Genomic DNA, 20,405 nt, shown 5'->3' with positions numbered 1-20,405 from the left:
ATGCAGCCTTTCAAATGTCAAAGAAGGAAAAGCAAAACTTCTCATTGGTTCCTCACAGCTCCTGAGTAAAAATAACTGGAACAACCACAATAACAAACTAACAGAAAAACTCTTGAGTGAGGAAAACTCCAATCTTTTTTGTCAGGGTTACTTTCTTTGCCTGGATTTTGTTTTCAAGACCGCCCCTGCTTCTGTTCTCACCACTTCCCCCTTGCTACGACCAGAAAAGACACATTTATAAGCCTCCTGCACATGAGCCGCAGCTGTCTGTCTGTTACTCTGAGGACTCAGTGCTTGTCAGTCCCACCTCCTCTGCTCCCCTACCTGACTCCTGCCAGAGACGGTTATCTAAAGGAAAAGAAATTCATCACCCGTTTGTCCTCGCAACCTGTTAATTCCACATATGATGAAGGGTTCAGATGGATGTAACCCTGTGAGCATGAGTAGGGTCTCAGGGAACTGCTGATCATAGAAACAAAATAACACATTCGAGAAAGATTTAAAGTAAACAAAAGTGAATACTTAAGTAATAATAAATGATAAGACTATTACATCTTGAATTACTGAGAAGATAATTAACTGATTAGTAGCAACATTTTGAATAATTCATTTTTTATAATTTTAGTAGGCTTATATATATATATTTTTATTTATGTTTTACTTTCTTGACCTAATGTTGTAGCATGTTTATATAGGAACAAGTAAAGGTTTATTCCATGCTGAAAAGAGAAGAAAAGAAACAACGTTTCGGCTGTGGAGCCTTCTTCTGGTGTTTATATAGTTGGTGATGGGCTGTATTGGATTGTAGAGGCAGTTAAAGTCATACATTTAAAACCGTGTATGGTCTTAGAAGGAATGTTCATGATGTACGGTTTATATTTTTAACAGAAGCGTTGGGTGGATCCCAGTGCTTAAGAAAATAAATGCTTCTTAGCTCAAGAAAAAAAATATCACATAGTAATATTTCTGTCTTGGAAACTCCCACAGATCCATTTACAAATGGGTTGAGCACTGTGGAAGCAGCACAATACAGTCCCTTCTCTCTGTTCTTGGTAACCTCATTATTGATAGCTGGCTCTCTCATGATCCTACGCCTGTGGGCTGGGTACGCGCCAACGTTAGTTCTCTCTCATCTGCACAGTCTACAGACATGCAAAGCCAGCAGAGTCTGGAACAGCAGTGGTCAAGCAGACAGGTGGAGAATGCCTAGTGTACAGGGGGACGCTGCAGTACAGAGTAGCAGAAATCAGGAAGGCTCCTGACCTCCTTCCACCTCACCTAACAAACAGTAATCTGGATAAATCTTATTGAAATGACCTGTGTACTCACTGTGCTTCATGTACTTCATTTAAGATCGATAATATTGAAATGAACTGGTAAAGTGCAAACAATTTTGAAGGCTTCCTAGCAAATCCCCACGCACCTAATTTGACAGTCTGAGTGAACTTTAAGTAAACTAAGGATGAACTAGTATAAAATTTAGTAAATTTGGAATTCATTGACTGAATTTTTTTTTTTTAAAAGGACAGTTAATGTTACAGGGTATGTTTGGCCAAGAATGTGATGACCTTGTGTGGGTGTTAAAAAAAAATCGCTGCCATTTGCAAAATACAGATTTGAAGTCGATTTGAATATGATGAAACACACCAGGTTTTCAGGTCAGTCAGTGCAGGAGTTCCCAAAACAGTGGTAGTTTGAATTTTGTGAACAACATGATAGTCAAATGCCTGTGGTTCATGTAGGAATCCCGTTTCGACATGTTAATTACATTGACACTGAAACAAGAACTATCAAATTTTGTTATTCCTACAACTTTATTTACCAAACAGTGCTTGCAAAGGAGCCGTTCGCGTTTATCCAGACTGCTCATGTAACCTGCTTTGGGTGGGAAAATTATTAGAGCAATGTGTGAGATACAGATCAGAAGCGGCCTTGATTACATCTAAAACCTGCCAAGCTTTGATTCAGTCAGTGTAGCGGTTCCCATGACAGGCAGCATGAATTGAGAAATCAAAGTAGTGCATGTGCAGGAAAGATAGTCAGATGGTATGTTCACAGGAATATTACATCTGGATTTAATTGGCCAAATGTTTGTTGAACAGCAGGATTTCGGGTTTGTATGGCTGCGTAGCAAAGAAAAATCATTACTCAGGCAGCCATCTTAGTTTACACAGGAACCCCATCTTCACTATAGATCCATCCTGTTGGTACTAAAATGATTGCTATAAGGTTTGGAGTTAATTTTTGAGCAGGAGCATTTCACATGGAGGGCTACATTATTTTAAGGAACAAGTAATAGGTTTATTCCATGCTGAATAAACCTATTACTTGTTCCTTTGCAGCCTACGCAGGCTGACGCAGCTACCCACCTGAACTACATTATTTTAGGTGGTTTATGATCCATTGCAGTTGTAAAAATGATCATAGCATCCATTCGGGTGCAAACTTTAAAAAGCTCTAGTTGTTGGTGAAGTCTGCCAAGTTTCAGTCCAGCCTGTGCAGAGATTTTGAAAGGGTTTTCAAATACACGGGTCATACGGCTATCTTGTGTGATGCAGGACCCCAGGTTTGTTAGAAATGTAATGGTTAATCTTTTCCAGAATCCCTGTTTGTTCTGAAATCTATCAGAGTTCTCTATGCCAGAAACACCTTTAATAATGAACAGCACTTTTACTTGGAATTAATATGAACCTTTGCTTAGCTTTTCTTTTTTTTAATTAAACAGCACCACCCTATTACACTGGCCAGACGGTGTACACCCCCTCTCCACCCATCATAGTGCCTACACCGCAACAACCTCCACCTGCCAAGAGAGAGAAGAAAACGGTGAGTGTCTGAAGGGCCAGCGGGGTGCTTCTGAAATGTTCACCTGAACAAAATGGACTGGCCTTTCCAAGACCACCCTCTGCCAAATCTGTGCAACGCAAAAAAAAAACGTGCACACATAGGGGCAGTATTGTTAGGTCTCCCCATCAGAATTAGATGATCTGGAAAATTGTAAATCCAGGATTATCTTGTCAGTCAAAAGGTGTGTAGCTGAAAACAAGGCTGTCGTAAAAGGTCATCTGAAACTGATACAGGCAGTATTAATCTGGAGGCACTCATCATTCAAAATTAGATATTTGAAATTATGTGGGGGGGGAATCTCTTATACAAGCACCTCCTTTGGCACGTTGGCGTAAGATCTATGACGCTGCTTAAAAGTCTAACCATTTCTTCTAGATAGAACAGAATAAAATGTTTTCAGATTACAGCGGTTACTATCTTGGAAAAGGAAATTAGACCCTCCAGTGTTCAGAGGATGTCTGCTTGTCCTGCAGTCAATAATTTGAACCATGAAATAGACTATATTCTCTGTATTAAAAAAGGCTCCAGCGCAGATGCTGTAAAACTCCCAGTGGCTTTACTCAGGTGGGTCTTACCTAGTGTTTTTTTTTCCCAGCCTGAGATGATACTGTAATCCTGCTTCTCAGTACTGGCTGTAAAGTAATCTGTAAAAACAAATCAGACATCTTTGTGGTCCCTTAAAAGTTATTACCCCCTCTAACATTTATTTTAAATCTTTTTTGAGAGCCATTGTACAAAAGCACCTTGAAGCAAAAGGTCTGCATTTTTGGGTTGGGAATACTGTATTGAATTGTCTAAAACCTACTTTGAGTAGGTCAAAGCTTTGTCAAAGCACCTCGACTGCTTTTGTGAGGTCCCAACTTTTTCTCCCCTGCCACTGTTTCTGCAGATCCGTATTCGAGATCCCAACCAGGGTGGGAAGGACATCACGGAAGAGATCATGTCTGGAGGGGGCGGGAGCCGAAATCCAACACCTCCTGTGGGAAGACCTTCCTCAACTCCCACCCCACCACAGGTAAGAAACCGCCCAGGGAAAAGAGAACTGCAGTCAGACCTAGCATGATGTAATGGGATGGATAATACTGAAATTGGATCATGCTCTTTGTGTATTTTATCTGTCTATAAAAGGACCGTTTTGAATTTTAAGGTTTCAAGGAATTAAATGGAATTAAGCCTTTTTAAATGTCAAAGTTGGGATTTCGTCATTACTAGTTAATAGGTAACATATTTTAGTTGCTTGTGAGCATCTTTTTTTTTCCCTGATTGGAAACTAGTGATCTGATGTAGGAAAATACTCTGCACCAATGTCTGGGAGCTGGGTTATCTAATGGAGATAAACTTAGCTAGAGGACACTCCCTGCAGTTCAGGCTGGAATGTTGGTTTCTTCACGAGACAGGGAACCAGGGTAGACTAGGTGAGCCTGGCCTCATGGGAGTTCATTCTTTGGATCATTCAGGATCATTGTCTCTCCTTTATTCATGTTTACTTTCATGGATTGGAAAGACAAAATGACAAAACTGTGCAATGGACAGCAGTGATGATTTGCATGGCCCCCTTGTTTGTTTTGTGTGAAGCAAAATTTGAACCACAAGGTTTGAGTATTGGTTACATAATGCTTAACGTTTCCTGTTGATGGGTTCTTAAGTGTCAGAATTCAATAGTGATTGTCTTTAGGCTTATCTGGACCATTGTTTCATTTGATTTCACTTGTTTGGAAAAAAATCTGTTTGCTTGGATCTGCATGCCATTCAAATAAATGATGTATCTGTAATGCATGTGGTTTTTCTAACCATGGCTTCTGATGCTTTAGGAATGTAGTGCTCTTTTTCTCCAGAAAAAAAGAGGGGAATATATTTTGTGACTTATTATTGTTAAGTTCTAAGCCTGTGAGATACAATCTTAGCACACTAAAATTGATATCCACGAGGTTTGCAGATGTACAGTACCTCCTCATCTGTGTCCTATGCTAGTTGTCACTCCGCCATGTGTGCAGTGCAGAGAGAATGAGTTCTCACTGTAGCCTAAATCTGTGACATTTTGTAAAGCAGTTTAAACCTGAATCCAGAAGACCCCTCAAATGCACTTCTTTCTTCAGAATCCTGCAAGTCACATCACAGTAGATATGACTTTCTGATACAGTATATATAAACCCATTTTTAATTTCAATGTTCAATAAGTTTTAAACTGTTGTTTAAATTCTCTGTAAGCTTTGTTTTACAGCATCATTACAACACACTCCTGTCATCTTTAATGCTTGATCTTTTAAAATTGAACATAGTTGATGTCTGCAGTTTCTGCATGAACATTCAGGTTAAACTTTCTCATGGGCTTGTATACATAACTGGAGAAAAGGAATACTGCACCTCAAACACATTTACTGCCCATGCTTTACGAACAGTATTGTCTGCATTTACCTCAAAGTGTTGTCTTGTCTTTTTCTGATTTGCTCCCTCTACAGATATGGATAAAATGTTTTAAAATAATACAGTAATGCACAGTCATTTAACACAGAACAAGATTTCAATCGTCCTTCAATAGTGAATTAACTAATAAGCCAAAGATTAATTAAAAGGCCAACATATTTAAGCCAATGTGATTTAGTGTAGTTTGAAAACAGTCCTAAAGGCACATAGCAACTGAAATATGGTACTAAATATACCATATTTAGTATGGTGTACTAAGTACCAAGTTCTTATTACAGGGACTGTCACAGATGTGATCATGAAATAAAGTTGTTCATTGTCGACTGTACAATAGTATTTTCAGTGCAATTCAGTATAATTTTGGTAGTGGAAAGGCAAGATCAAAACTAAAGGCTGTATTGATTTGTGCTGTTAGGACACGTTCAAGATTTTGTTAGTTCAGAAGAAAATGTTTTAAAACCAAATGATGTCGCAAAGCTGAAAGTCTGCCTTGTGGAATCTTCTGAAGTATACATTAAATACTCCTGACGTTTCACAGTTTGTGTTCTATAACTTTTACTGGACAAATACATGGCAAAGTGGGTGTAACTGCAGAGCTTTTGATTTAAATATCATCAATTAAAAAAAAGTCAGTTAAAATTAAAGCTACAGTGTGTTCTGCCCCCACTCAGTACATTAAGCAAACTGAGCACTTGAAGAGTGCAAGTTCATTTAATATTGTTAAAGTAAATATGAGTTCTGTTCATGATAGTGTTATTCCCACATTACTCATTAAACGTGCAAGAATATAATAAATTCTCATTATTTTGTGAATAAAAACATCTGTATATTATAAATGACTTCAGACAACCACTTGTACTAATGATAAAAAAGGCAGAAAAGAATATGGGCCTCCAGCATAAGGAAGACATTTATCTTCATCAAATATCACATCAATCCGTATAATCACTGCAAGGGATAAAAGTCCAGTCCTTTCTATACAATGCAAGAGAAGACTTAAGTAGTTGAAGGAAGAATATATGCTTAGTGCTGTATTTCCTTATAGTAAGCACATTTCTATCTTATTTTAATTAAATTCATTTATTCATAAAGCTAATTACGGATTTTGTAATAAAGTATTAATTGTATGTTAGATTTGCAACATGTTAAGTGTTAAGTCATATTGCAAGTGAACAGGCCACGTCTCTAACATTGTCCTCGGAGAGGACTGTATCCACTCTGTAGAGGGAACAATCACTATTGTGTTGTGACACTGTTGTCTTCTCTTTGATGTTAACAGTATTTGTCTCTCCTTTCTTTCTCCATTCCTGTTACCCATTCTTTTAATCCCTCTCTTCTTTCTTTGCATTTTCTGACCTCTTGTGTGTCCCCTGCCCCCCCCCCACTTCGTTATCCAAACCCAATGTGGCACTGTCCCAACCCCATCCTGTTCCTGCTCCCTGCAATCTCTCCTTCATCTTCCTCTCCTTTCTGTTTCTGCGTTCTTTCCGTGTGTGCGTGTGTGCATTCCACGTTGCTAGTTTTTATGTCCACACCCTCATTATCCTCACATTTTCTACCTCAAATCCCAGCAGCTGAGCAACCAGGTCCCAGATCACGGGCACATGCTGTACAGTGTGGAGAATCCCCAGCTTATTGCTGCAGCCGTGGACATAAAGCCAGGTTTGATAACGTTAGCACTTTTATTTTTGTTCCCTGCAGTAGTTTGTGCTTAGATATGATGTTTTGCACAATACCTTTTTGCACAATCTATTCTTCAATCAGAAATTCCTCCTTGTCGGTAATGATCCACACTACAGACTGCCCATACCATACAGTTGGACTGCATCAGCAGAAAATCACATCTTCACCCTTTACAGCAACTTCTTCCAAGAAATAAGATGGCCCATGATGTCCATTCTGCTGTGAGCTAGTGTCATAATCAAGACATTAACAGTTGACCTTACTAAATTGATCTTACTTAATGTTGAGTGATATCCAGGTATTTTACCAGCTGTATTTTGAAACATGTTTGAACAAGTTCAGTTTTTTTAAACTATCTAACATGTAGAACATAAGTTATCCAGCAACGATAAATCAGCTGTAGTCATTGTTAGACATCATTTTGTGTGGCCTACAACTGTAACAGGTCAGTTGTATCTATTTTCAAACATCTGTCTGCTCCTATAAAATATCCTCGGAAAAGCAGGCCTCTTTTAAAACGCACTGAACTCTCTGACTGACATTCTTATTTTCTGGCTTCATAAAATGTCATATCATGTCAAAAGGCTCATTTTCAGAAGAAATGGATGGCTGTAAAAATGAAGTGTCTGCTGAGAGATTCTAAAATTTTAATGACTTTTATATTGTCGCCAAAAGTAATCGTTTATTATTTCCAGTCATAAAATAAGATTATTTTTAAATGATAACTGTGTGAGTTTAATAGACTGCGTCGTCCTGCGAGGGGAGCAGTTGTGTATTCTGTCCTGACTTGCGCCCTGTGCATCCAGGATAAACCCTGGGTTGTTGCCACCCTCACCAGGGCAAGCAGTTTCATGATAATGGATGGATGAGATTGTGCAAGTTTCAGGTGTGAACTTATTCCACCTGAGATCTTACTCTTTCCCAGTAGTTTGAAGTTTTTTTCCATTACTGAGGGCATCAGTGGCTCCAGCTTACCCTCATTCACATATTGTGCATTGTTCAAGAGTCGTGACTTCTGGAGTTTGCACAGTACAGATGAACTGGAAACTCTGATCGCTACGGACTGTTATACCGTTAGTTCACAGTTATGGATCTGTGAATTGTCATGGGTACAATTCACTGTTAAAAAACCTAGAGTAATGATGTGAATACAGCCTGACTTCTAAGGAATGTATGGGAGTTCCCAAACTAAAAGCAATTTCATCTTAATCAATTATAGAGCATTGTATGCAGACCTTGAGAACTACTGCCTTTTTCTTTTTGTAGCATTACTTAGGCTAATGTCTTGTCACTCACAGCCTTTGCTACCTTTTAGAGTCTTAAGATTAAATGCCATGCTGGATGCAGACCATAGAACCTGTCACTACAGGAAAAAACATTTGTTATATTGTAATAACATTAAATTGGTCATTTTGGGTTAAATTATATGAGTTGACTAGATTAAACTGTTTTAATTGGTTCAGTAACATGTTGGTTCAGACACCTGACATTTCAGGTCCAGCCTCATGCTCATTTGCTGTAGTAAAGCTAACTATGGAGAACAGTCTAAGATTCCACCTTAGCTTAGTAAGCAAAGAATTAAAAGCAGCTGCAGTTACAGGGGGGATGCCATACATTATTTAACTGTCAGGAGGGAAATGTACTGTAAAAACATTTATGATTATATTGATATTTATGAAAACGTAATTTGTCCTTTTTACTAACAGTATAAACCACTATAAGCAGTCATTTTAACATGCTGTATATTATGTGAAATGCTGACAGGACCTTGCTTTACAAGGACAAAACATCCTTTTTTTTGCTGTAATGAAAAAGGAGTAAATGCCTGTGAGCTGCTGTTGATGTTGAAGTGATCAATGTTGCAGCCCTGGGAGGCAGACCTCTCCTGTGTAGGACCATTAGGTGTTCATTGATAAGTCTGAAATTCCCTAGAGGCAAGCCTTCATACAGGCTAAAAGTGTGGGAACTCTTTTGCTTCCGCTGCAGGAGAGAACGTGGATATTCTGATGTTGACATCCCTCATTGGCTAAGATGTTTTAACTTGATTATAATCATTTGACCTTTGATTAGAATTATGGGTTATTTATTCTCTACTTCTTTCTTCATAAATGTGCTCTCTCTTCCACCCTCCCTGATCCCAGACGACAAGCCAAAACTGGACATTACTGCGCTGAAGTCTTCATCCCCGGGGCTGCGACTGCCTGACACCCTTGCTGACAAGAAAGAGCCCAGTGGGCCTGCACAGGACTCCTCTCCCCCTGAAAAACTAGAGCTTCCCACCTCCAGTCCAGCTGTGGTGCCCGGCCCAGTCACGGCCACCTCTGTGCCCATTGCTGGCTCCTGTAAGCCCGTGCTTCTGGGGGAACGGGCAGAACCGCCGGCTCCAAAGGAGGAGCCAAAGCCAGCTTGCTCTGTCTCTCCTCAGCCCGAGAGCTCTGACTTTGAGCGGGCCATGCCGGAACTGCCCAGGAGTCTTTCCACTTCTCCGGCCCCCGCTGTAAAGGAGATGAACGGCCTGAGTGAAAAAGAGGCCGCCTCTCCTTGCAGTGACTCGGACTCGCAATCCCAGGAGCTGGCCTCTCCATCCCAGTCTCAGCCTGCAGCTTCCAACTCCAGTGCAGATGCCCAGGAAGTCGTTTCTAGAGAGGTCCGGGCGGAGAGTCCTCAGACAAATCTTGCGGCTGTTGCCCCAGCTGCAGCTGCCTCCCCTTCCTTCATCACCACTGCTGCTATCACTACTGCTGCTGCTGTTGCTCCCCCTCCTCCTGGCCTCCTGGTGGCCAGTCAGGGAACTGCTGAGTCAGGGGAGGCGAGGAGAATCACTGTGGGCTTAGAGGTGAAAGAGAATCCCCCTAAAGCAGGAGCGGGAGCAGAGGTTACACAGGATGAAAAGCCCAACTCCCTGCCACAAGCTGGCTCCAGAAAAGGCCCCAGTACGGGTAAGACTGTTTTGACTTGTTAGAAGTGCTGGCAAGAATGAGTTCTGTACATCTATGTGGGGCTGCACGGTGGCACAGTGGCTAGCAATGCAGCCCTGCAGCGCACCTGGGGTGCTACTGTATTTACCTAGACTTTGCACGTTCTCCCTCTTGCATGTGTTCATGTGGGTTTCCTCTGGGTGCTCTGCTTTTCTGCCACAGTCGAAAGACCTGGCCACATTTCCCATTGCCCCTTACCAATCATGGCCTCCTAATAATCCCCTTCATTGAATTGGCTTCATTACTCTCTCCTCTCCTCCCCACTGAGAGCTGGTGTGTGGTGAGCGTTCTGGCGCACTATGGCTGCCGTCGCATCATCCAGGTGGGGCTGCACATTGGTGGTGGTGGAGGGGATCCCCATTACCTGTAAAGCGCTTTGAGTGAAGTGTCCAGAAAAGCGCTATATGAGTGTAAGCAATTATAATAATTATTATTATTATAGCTTAATTGGCTTCTGGGAAGGTCGACCCTGTGTGTGAGTGTGTTTGTGTTCTCGTGTGCCCTGCAGTAGACTGGCACCCCCTCCTAGGTGTACCCAACCTTGTGCCTGTTGCTTGCTGGTATTGTATGAGGCGGTTAGAAAAATGGATGAATGTTCGTGACTGTGGATGTAATGTATGTAAATGTCGCACCTCTAAGACTCCGAGGGTATCTCAGTTTCACGCATTTGGAAATAATTTGCTCAAACATGGTATTAGCTGTTTTTTAAAAATATGATAAACTATATGTATCATTTAACTACAAGCTCTGTGGTTACGGGCATGTGTTTTACTGGTCTGCAGGAAGGTAGTCTGTGAAAGTACAGAGCGAACCAGCTGAGAGAAACGTGAAAAACAAAACAAACTTTCCCTGCACTTTATATATCCTGAGAAAAACATTAAATCAGTTCAGTGTACCTACAGAGTTTCAACCTCATTCTCAGTCAGTGTTTTTTTTTAACTGGGATGTGAAGCCATTTTAACTACCATAGGAATGTTCTGCTTTAAATAAGATTCCCGAAACAGTCTTATTGGAAATCAGTGATATCCATAGATCAAGGTACAAATATTTAGTACTGTTTTAGTTTAGAATCTGCTTAGGTTAAAAGACCAGTGTTTTATTATCAGACTGTGTGCGTCTTTAATACAAAAATGTCAAAAACTACCAGACTTTTGGAATCCATCCTGGTACTGGTGCTGCTGTGTGCTGAGGTGCATTTTAATGTCAGCAATACAACATTGTAATGCTGCCACATTAAAAAATTCAATTTTGGTGATAAAGCGGTTATTTATGGGAACGTAGCATTTGATTTAGTTTTTATATATATATATGTTACATATAATGCAGATGATTCTTGATTCTTTATTAGTCTTACAGTACTTTCATCATATATACTTGTCAGAAGGTGTCTGGCAGAACAGCAGAAATACCACTGCAATTAAGGTCCCATTTGGAATGACGTGCATCGTTATGAAAGAGTTGTTAAATCCAGTACACCGATATGGCAGTGGTGGCTGCTGCTTTGAGGCACACACACTATGTAATACAAATATATATATTACAGTACATATTAAAGCACTCAAGGTTTCAAGACACCATAAAAATATTTCTATTTTAATTCCACTGAAAGTTAAAGGGTGAATATATTATTTAAAACTGCATAATTTTAAATCAGTCTCCACCCCAGCTGAAACATTGTATCAAGGTAAAGTTGTGGTCAAAGCTATTAATTTAGAATTAGTATGCGGAGGTATTGGCAACACATCCATGTAGTATCTCTGAAACCTGAGTTAGAAGAGCCTAATTGTGCTCTCGTTGCAGAGCAAACCTTCACAATAATTAACAAATTAATTGCTTATTCCACTTTATCTCGCACATTATTCTTGCACTTTGTTAATTTCTGTCTCCACAGGAATCGTTCATATCTTTCCTCTTGATGCCTTAGTTTATTAAGAGATGTCCAGAATTAATTTTCTTTTCAGTATACCGTAAACATTAATTGCAGTCCCATCGTTTATAATCTGGAATAAAATAAATCTCAGATGTGGAAAACCACTGATTAGGGCCGAGGATCAACCCTGACTGAGTAGCAAACCTAGGAATGCTCAAAGGACCTCACATTTCAATTTATGGTCTAACTTTAAAAAAAGTGTTATGTAGTTGTGCCATTAACTGCTGGGTTCTGCAAAACCTTTTATGTGAAAGGACTATGGTTTAAGTATGAAAAAGGCTAGACTGAAAATGTGATGAATAGTTCCCTATCAGAAGGATGTGCATAAACATAGTGTAAAGAATCCTTCTTAGATGAGTGGGTGTTCAAGTAAAGGAAGCTGTGTTATGCTGGAGGGGTGTTTTTTTCCTTAGACCATGTTTGAAGTGTGCTGCAATAAGGTGTTGTGCTAGTCTTGAAAAATACAGTATAATGAACCCCTGCCTAGAAGTGTTCTCCAGCTGCAGAATTTGAGAAACGTAAAGAAAGTTTTATAGACATTAACGTTTTGTGTTAGATGAACTGTCTCCATAGCGATGGAAGAGCGGAAACATAAAAAACACATGTAATTATAGCACTGAAACCAAACTCAAAGAAAACAACCATGGCATGCCATGACAAATAAGACACTTGCTTCTGAGACAGCTGGCCCAGCAGTTTTCAATCTTAATGCGCGCAACTTATGCCACTACTGCAATAAAATCAGCAATAACAAGAATACGCATAGCAAAAGCATGTGGTGTCTTATCTTGAAAGACGATAGATCCTTAAAGGATCAAAAGACTTTACTATGGGTTGCTTCTGTGGCCTTTACATTAACCCAGTACAATAAAAAATGCATTTTCCTAAGTGGGGAAAATAAGTGGTCTGTTCATAGTATATGTACTTTTGTAATAAACACATGAAACCCGTGCTTAAATGTCAAACATTGTCTGTTTTATGAATGAGCTCATTGGGCACTGGATGAGGGTTTCCTTTCTCATTCCAGACTTCTCTAATGACTTTTAATAGCTCACTTTCCTTATCTTATCATCCAGTTACAGTTCAGCTTGGAAGTCTGTCATACTAATTGAGTTTTTTCTAGCTGAAACATGGAATTTGCTAATGAAGTTCCATTCCCAGACTTCACAATTTTATCTCACGTCTCTGTTACCTGATGTAGAGCAGACACAAAGTTATGAAACATGGAACATGAAGAAGATGGAAAAACTAGGGTCTGTTGTAATTGGGGGAAAAAATGTTTGTAGTTCTCAGCATACGGTATTTAAATAATCTATTTCTTAAAGGTTCTTTCTTGCCCGATTGCTTCCTTGGCAGACAGATTATTAGCTTATTGTTTTATATTGTAGCCCATGCTGCTCCTACTGCACCAAAGACCTGGAAGAAACCAAAAGAAGGGACTCCAGTAGGAGAAGTGCCAGAGAAAGAGAGTGAGGTAAGCAGTGCAGCTACTCATCTCTCTCCACAGCATTTCAAGAGGTAGAATCCGAGGGCAGCAGTAATTTGTGTCTGTCATCCTTTTTCTTATTCAATTTCATACTGTCTCGTTCCAAACTAAGCACTAAAGTGGCATCAGTCACAGTCAAATAGAAACAGAATAAACGCTGTTGACATTTGACATAAATGAGTGACGGTATTTGGTTAGGTAGCATTATCTGCAGTGTGTGTGGAAGTAAAACTGAGTGTAGATTCTCCTACTATTAAGACCAGGGCTCCTGGAATGAGACATTCTGCTTACTTTTAGAGGAAAGCCTTCTGTATTTTGTGCATTTAGAGTCATGATTAAGTTGGGGTGTTATACCAAGTATAATGCTCTGCTTTTAGCCGAATTCCCTGTAGTTGACGTGGGCATTTATTTTGTGGACATGTTAAGAGGATGTTGTGCAGGTTGTAGTGCGAGCTCGATTGTGCTGAAAGGACTTGTGTGCCTTCGAGAGGCCTCACTCTCCCCCTGTGTTTGCAGCCTGAGCCCCGGGAGGAGCTGAGTGCAGAGAGGGCCCCCGACCCCGAGCTGGAGCGCTGCAGTCCCGTGCCGCCGGAGGGCGAGAAGAAGCCCCCCGTGCCGGAAGAGAACGGGGAGCAGGAGCCGGAGCCCGTGAGGAACGGCGGCGAGCACATCTCCGAAACCGAGAGCAGCGACAGCGGTGTCGCCCCCGGGGAAAAAGAGGGTTCCACAGGTGTGCCCCCTTCCACCTCCCGCGACGGCAGGATGTGCCTTCGAAAACAAAAGTTACCGTCATTTTGCGCAGCCCGTAGCGATTGTTAACATTTCGCCTTGCCTGAGTAGTTATCTGTTCTGGCTCCACCACTCCTTCAACTCTAGTCTCACTTCCACTTTTTTTCCCCGACCTGCCCAAACCCAGAGCCCATGGAGACTGAAGGGAAGAAGCAGTATGACCGGGAGTTCCTGCTAGGCTTCCAGTTCATGCCCGCTTGTGTGCAGAAACCAGAGGGACTACCGCCTATCAGCGATGTGGTGCTGGACAAGGTGTGGCCAGTTCTGCCTTGAACCCCAACATAGGAAAGTGCAGGCTCTGATCTGACTGTTGTTTTCTGGTATATGACTAGACTGTGGAATATAACACTCGGTTTCAGAAAACTGCATTTACTCATGTATGTCACTGTGTAGATTCTATTTCATTATTGTAAAGCTTAAAAAGAGTGAATCAGATGTTAAAAATAAAACCCTCTGTGTCGTATTAGATAATGGGACTTTATGACTCTGTTTCCATCAGTTTGGATTAGTAGCGTCAGAATATGTACATGACTGGTTTGTGTGGAGTGGGGTTTTTCCCACTAGTTCTGTTCAGTGCATTAACTCGGAGTTCTTGCAGATCAACCAAAACAAGCTGCCCATGAGAACACTAGACACAAGAGTGATCTCGCGAGGCCCCGACTTCACCCCTGCCTTCGCTGACTTCGGCCGGCAAATTTCAGGAGGACGAGGAGCTGCTGTGAGTTCTCTTTTTATAAAAGAGTCTTTTTAGAAAGAAAAGACAGTATGCAGTTGTGTGGGCCACCCACTATCTTCAAACCTCCTTGCCATTCCCACTCTGAATTTTTGTTGTTTAAAAAAAACAGCTGTCGAAGGTTTTTGGAAGAAAACTGTTAACATCTGTTATAACTCTTTAATTTCCTTCTTGTTTTTTGGGTCATTTATGATTTGTCAGAGCTCTAAGTTCCTGTTATCCTGTTATTCAGCCTTTGGATCTGGTTTACTGCTTGTAACATAGGTGTATATAAACATCCGCCTCACAATTGACATTTAACACAGTTGCCAAGCCATTGCCTGCTCTGTTTGATACTGGCTCACATTGCCATTGTTTTTTAATTTGACATTTTTGGAGGGGCAGGTGATATTAGCCTGCCTCCTTAGATTGTCCCTCTTTCTCTCCTCAGTTATCGTTTAATGCTGCTTTTGGTAAGGTCACATATATTCTACCATAGCTAACTCTTTACTAAACTACAAATGTCCTGTCAAGTTTTGTCAAGGATCACCTTTACAAAGTGAGATATGATAGCATTGGGGAAGACGTGCACAAAGCTTGAGTTCAAAGCGGTGTGTACTCAGTGACGAGCAAAGAATATACAATAATAGAATTGCAGATTAGCACTCACATAATATGTTTATTTGCCATTATATCTAGATGACGAAAAATAATGCAAACAACATGGAAAATCTGGTTAGATGGCAGCCTTTTCATTTTTTGTCACCCATGGAGTGAATTAAACCACAATTTACAATCCTAACTTTTCCTCTCCTCTCAATTTAAAGTATACTATATCCTTTCATAATATATACTGACACTCTTTGGGTTTAGCTGTGTGCTCCCGTTCACCCTTAACCTAGGATATTAGGATCATACATCCAAGATGAAGGATCTTACCACTACTGCATCATGGCGTTGAGGCTAGGGCATAGCGCTGAAGCTCAGACGTGAACCATTCAATATAGTAGGGGAAAAAACAGTTTTCTTACTTATCTTTTTTGTTGTTGTTGTTTTGGAGCTCACAAAACCGTATTTCTTTATCAGTCAGTGACTCCCCTCTTCATCTTTGCTTTGTGCAGCTCCTGAACGCAGGGCCTCGGCGGCCCCAGCCGCGCAAGATCATCATGAACGTGTCGGTGAACGACGAGGTGCAGCTGAAGAAGGCTGAGCACGCCTGGAAGCCCACCCTGAAGAGAGAGGGGCCCTCTGAGGACCCCGAGGCACAGAAAACAAAGGTTGGCCCTGCTAGCAGTCGCATGGCTGCATGTGTCCTCAGTGGCCCTATGCAGAGTTCTGTAATTTTATTTTGCAGCCACACTGATGATACTGGTTATGAGAAATGAACTAATGATGGCTTATTTGAAAAATGCAAGTGGAGGTATTATTTTTCAGTTTTCTTATTTTGACTGGTCTTTGCATTATTGTTTTTTAAATGATTTTATGCAGTTATTCTTTAATGCCGGCATAGACATTTTTTTTTTCATTGGGTCGTTTGGATTTCGACAACATGTATAAGTAAGCAGAGTAGCTTGGTTTCTTAATCATTTACGTTCCTAAAATGGTCCAATTTTGAAAAGTCTTTGCTCGAAACCTGGTTTGAGAGTGAGGAATGATGCGGAATTCAGAAAACAGCCAAGAATTAGGTGTATAAAAGGTATATGTGCATTTTAAAATCACAGTAATTTGGCTTAACCAGCATGGCTGAGGCCTGGCCGTAGGGCATGGAGGCTAAACCTCCCCTGCAGAGTGAGGAGTGACCACGGGGCAGCTGCAGAGGTGGAGATGGGGTGGGGGAGAGATGCAAACAATGAATGCAAGGAGGGGGAGATAATGTGCAGTATTTATGATGTTTAAGTGAGGAAGTGACATCATGATTGATTACGAATTAAAGTTGAGGATGACTGATCTTGGCTGTTGTCAGCTTTTGTTTTAAACTCTAGCACTGTTATACCTGGTGTAGGTTATCTGGGGAGTGATGATATGAAAGAATGTTTCACTAGGCATGCGTCTCCTTGTCCAGGAGCTCTTCCGCAAGGTGCGCAGCATCCTGAACAAGCTGACCCCCCAGATGTTCAACCAGCTCATGAAGCAGGTGACGGAGCTGACGATTGACACAGAGGAGCGCCTCAAGGGGGTCATTGACCTGGTCTTCGAGAAAGCCATCGACGAGCCCAGCTTCTCTGTGGCCTATGCCAACATGTGCCGCTGCCTCGCCACGGTAAGTGTGGGCAACTTCCCGCCGAGGCGTGGAAACACAAAGCACACATTCCTGGGGCTTTCCATTCCTACCGAGTCTTCTGACTTCTCGGCTAGATGTCGAATGCAGTATGTTAGGAAGAGTCAGGACTGGAGGACCTAAGGTAAAGGCCTGAAGGGATTACATTTATGTGCGCGAGTCAGGGTAGTTAATAATGAACTGGATGCTTCTGAATATATAGCAGAGTGGTGCGTTTATTGGTTATAGGATGGGGGACAAAAGCAAAGGGTGACATTGGGGGCTGTTCTAATATATCACTGAAAAGCAAATTTGCTAACATAATAAGGATATAATTGTGGTACCCCAACCATACAAAGATCACATAATTACTACTTTACTCGTAGTAAAGCATGAATTGAAACGTGTTATCAATAAAAACATGTTTGAAATTCTTAGTTTCTTAGGACTTCTGTTTTGCAAATGATCGGAATGCTAGTTAATGACACCAAGGTGACATGGTAGTTATCTACCATGTAGTTATCTGCCTCATAGCCCTTGTATCCTGAATTCAGTTCCATTCTTAAATGCCTTCTGTGTGGATATTCTCACATGCTCATGCAGGTTTCCTCCTTGTTCTCCAGTTTACTGCCACTTTTCAAAGTGGGTAATTGGTATTTCTAAACTATCCTTGCGCTTTGCAATGAACTAATGTCCTGTCGAGGGATTTATCCCCCTTTTGCTATTAAGGGACAGTTTTTGGGATTCCAAGACCCCTACCAGGAATAAGTAGCTATCTGATACCAGATGGGTGGACAGACTGAACTTCCAAGAGGAAATTTCCCTTAATGCTGTAAACCCCTGCTTTATGATCACTGCCTTTAAAGCTGTGGAAGTGGAAGATGGACACACACAAGCGAAGACTGGTTCACACACAACCGATTGATCCTTTTACACTAAGATACCGGTCATGCTCACTGATCTGCTTTTGCTCCTGTCTCCCCAGCTCAAAGTGCAAATGGCAGATAAGCCGAACAGCACGGTGAACTTTCGCAAGCTGCTGTTAAACCGCTGCCAGAAAGAGTTTGAGAGGGACAAAGTGGACGATGACGTGTTTGAGAGGAAACAGAAGGAACTGGAGTCGGCCTCATCAGTAAGTCTCAACCAGTGTTCTTTCAGTAAGAATTAAAATTAAAATAATATTTTTAATATCAGTCAGGAATTAAACACTATTGTGTTATTGTTAATTGCACAGAATTTCAAAATTATCCCACTTCCTTTTCTTATTTTGCTCAAAGTGTCATAATATGGGTTGTTTCTTAATATTTTTAATTATTATTAATGATAATTTAAGGATGTTTCTAAGGCATGTAGCAGATATATTGTTCCCACTTCTGATCAGAGAATTGTCTGAATCTGTTTCGTGTCATGAGTTTGGATCCAAGTCTACCAAAGACTGTTGGACATTTAACTTTCTCATTGACATGTAGACATAGTACAGTAGTTCAGCTTATCAATTATCTACCAGATATGTACAGCAAGTGCTGTTAGACTGTTGCCTTTTGTTGTCGTTTTTTTTAAATTATTTGCATTTATTTTAACTGAAAATTGCTGCTGAATGCATTCTACAAGAATAGAAAACATCTGGCAGATTATTGCTTATCCTTCTCATTCACAGGTGTAAGTAAATGTTACTGTCAGTTCAGTTTATATGCTGCAAGACTTTTGTGAGTCCTAGGGCTCATACTACACTGAATCCCAACTCTGTCTCTTAGTGCATCTCCTCTCTCTTCCCTCTCCTCCAGTCCACGGAGCGCGAGCAACTGCAGGAGGAGCTGGAGGAAGCCAAGGACAAGGCGAGGCGACGCTCCATTGGGAATATCAAGTTCATTGGGGAGCTCTTCAAACTTAAGATGCTGACAGAGGCCATCATGCATGACTGTGTGGTTAAGCTGCTGAAGAATCATGATGAGGAATCCCTCGAGTGCCTGTGCCGGCTCCTCACCACTATCGGGAAGGACTTGGACTTTGAAAAGGCAAAGGTGAAGCTGACGTACAGCACGTTGGGAAAGGCTGGAAAGAAATTGATTAAATACACTCTCATCTTCAAAAGTCTGTATAGTGTGCTCACTCATTATACAGTTACATATTTTATATAGGTTTTTTAGAGTCTATAAAATAAGTGGCTACCTTTTGCATTTGTGATCTGCAAAAGGCTACCGCATACTGTGCTGGCATCTACAAGCAGTTTGTCATTGGTCAATGGGTTTGCACTTGTTGGCCTAGTAGAACCACATCTGTTCCGTGAGTCCCCCATCTCATGAGAAGCAAGTGATGTACCCAGAGCAACAAGTCAGAACAGCATTGATCTTTAAAAAAAAAAAACCCTCCCGGCATTAAAGCAGGTGGTTTCAATTGACTGCAGAAAGGTAAACCATGGCAGAGAAGGTGCCCCAGAGGTTAAACGCATCATATTCCATTCTTTCTGGCAGAACTGAGTGAGACAGATGACTTCCAGCTGTGCTAATAAACTCTTACTACAGTGCAGGATGGGAGGAGGGACTGCTGTTCGGTTTAGTGTTAAATTCTGCTAATCTATGTATATATATTAGATTTGTTATATTAGAGATAAAAATATAAAAGTTGGCAATTTTACTTTTATCAGTTGAACAATTTCTTGTACAGACAATATGAAGTTGTCATGCCTGTACCTGAGCTGTTTTAGAACAATGACTGAGAAAGTACAATACTTCTGTGACATTTTTTCTGTGTGGAGCATCATTAACCAACAGCCTTTATTTGCTTCATTGTAAAGAACAAAACCGTCACAGACCCTACAATTTCCCCTATATTTAGCTATTCACAAACCACCAGTTCCAAATCAATTTTGCTAAGGTTTTATTGTCATAGTATATTGTTCCAAACATTTCATACCATTAATTATGTTTTAAAGGGATTTCCCCCTTAATAACATTTAATCACTGTTAAATGTAGAAATCTAGCATAGTTTACTGTAATATTCATTGGTGTTTGGAATCCTTCATGTCAGAGATGGTCATTTCCACATGCAGAACAAAAATAGGAGCTATGGTTAACCTCGGTATTTACACTTTCTTTTTTTATCCTCTCTTAGCCTCGTATGGATCAGTATTTCAACCAAATGGAGAAAATTGTGAAGGAGCGAAAAACATCATCCCGAATCCGCTTCATGTTACAGGACGTGATCGATCTCAGGCTGGTAAGATTTTTTACAGCTGGAATAGAGTGGGGCCTTATTGACCTCCTTTTGACATTGCTTCAGGTGGCTGTAGCTGGCTGTA

The 20,405-nt window shown here is 40.9% G+C and overlaps 1 protein-coding gene across 10 annotated transcripts in view; it reads left to right on the top strand.

Annotated features, from left to right (window-relative positions):
• Positions 1-20,405, top strand: part of eif4g3b (eukaryotic translation initiation factor 4 gamma, 3b) — a 68,854-nt gene that overhangs the window by 34,892 nt on the left and 13,557 nt on the right. For 6 of the 10 annotated variants that reach the window (XM_015337071.2, XM_015337068.2, XM_015337067.2 and 3 more), the window contains 13 exons: positions 2,726-2,826; positions 3,737-3,862; positions 6,792-6,933; positions 9,096-9,893; positions 13,251-13,336; positions 13,865-14,078; positions 14,265-14,389; positions 14,736-14,855; positions 15,971-16,126; positions 16,912-17,109; positions 18,092-18,238; positions 18,891-19,127; positions 20,219-20,323. In XM_015337071.2, coding sequence (XP_015192557.2) covers positions 2,726-2,826; positions 3,737-3,862; positions 6,792-6,933; positions 9,096-9,893; positions 13,251-13,336; positions 13,865-14,078; positions 14,265-14,389; positions 14,736-14,855; positions 15,971-16,126; positions 16,912-17,109; positions 18,092-18,238; positions 18,891-19,127; positions 20,219-20,323 — 2,555 coding nt within the window. The remainder of the gene's footprint in view (positions 1-2,725; positions 2,827-3,736; positions 3,863-6,791; positions 6,934-9,095; positions 9,894-13,250; positions 13,337-13,864; positions 14,079-14,264; positions 14,390-14,735; positions 14,856-15,970; positions 16,127-16,911; positions 17,110-18,091; positions 18,239-18,890; positions 19,128-20,218; positions 20,324-20,405) is intronic. The other 4 variants (XM_069183981.1, XM_015337070.2, XM_069183980.1 and 1 more) reach the window with 2 other exon arrangements.

This window comes from Lepisosteus oculatus, chromosome 25 (assembly GCF_040954835.1).
Source record: "Lepisosteus oculatus isolate fLepOcu1 chromosome 25, fLepOcu1.hap2, whole genome shotgun sequence".
Classification (NCBI taxonomy): Eukaryota; Metazoa; Chordata; class Actinopteri; order Semionotiformes; family Lepisosteidae; genus Lepisosteus; species Lepisosteus oculatus.
This window is presented reverse-complemented; position numbering and strand designations above follow the sequence as displayed.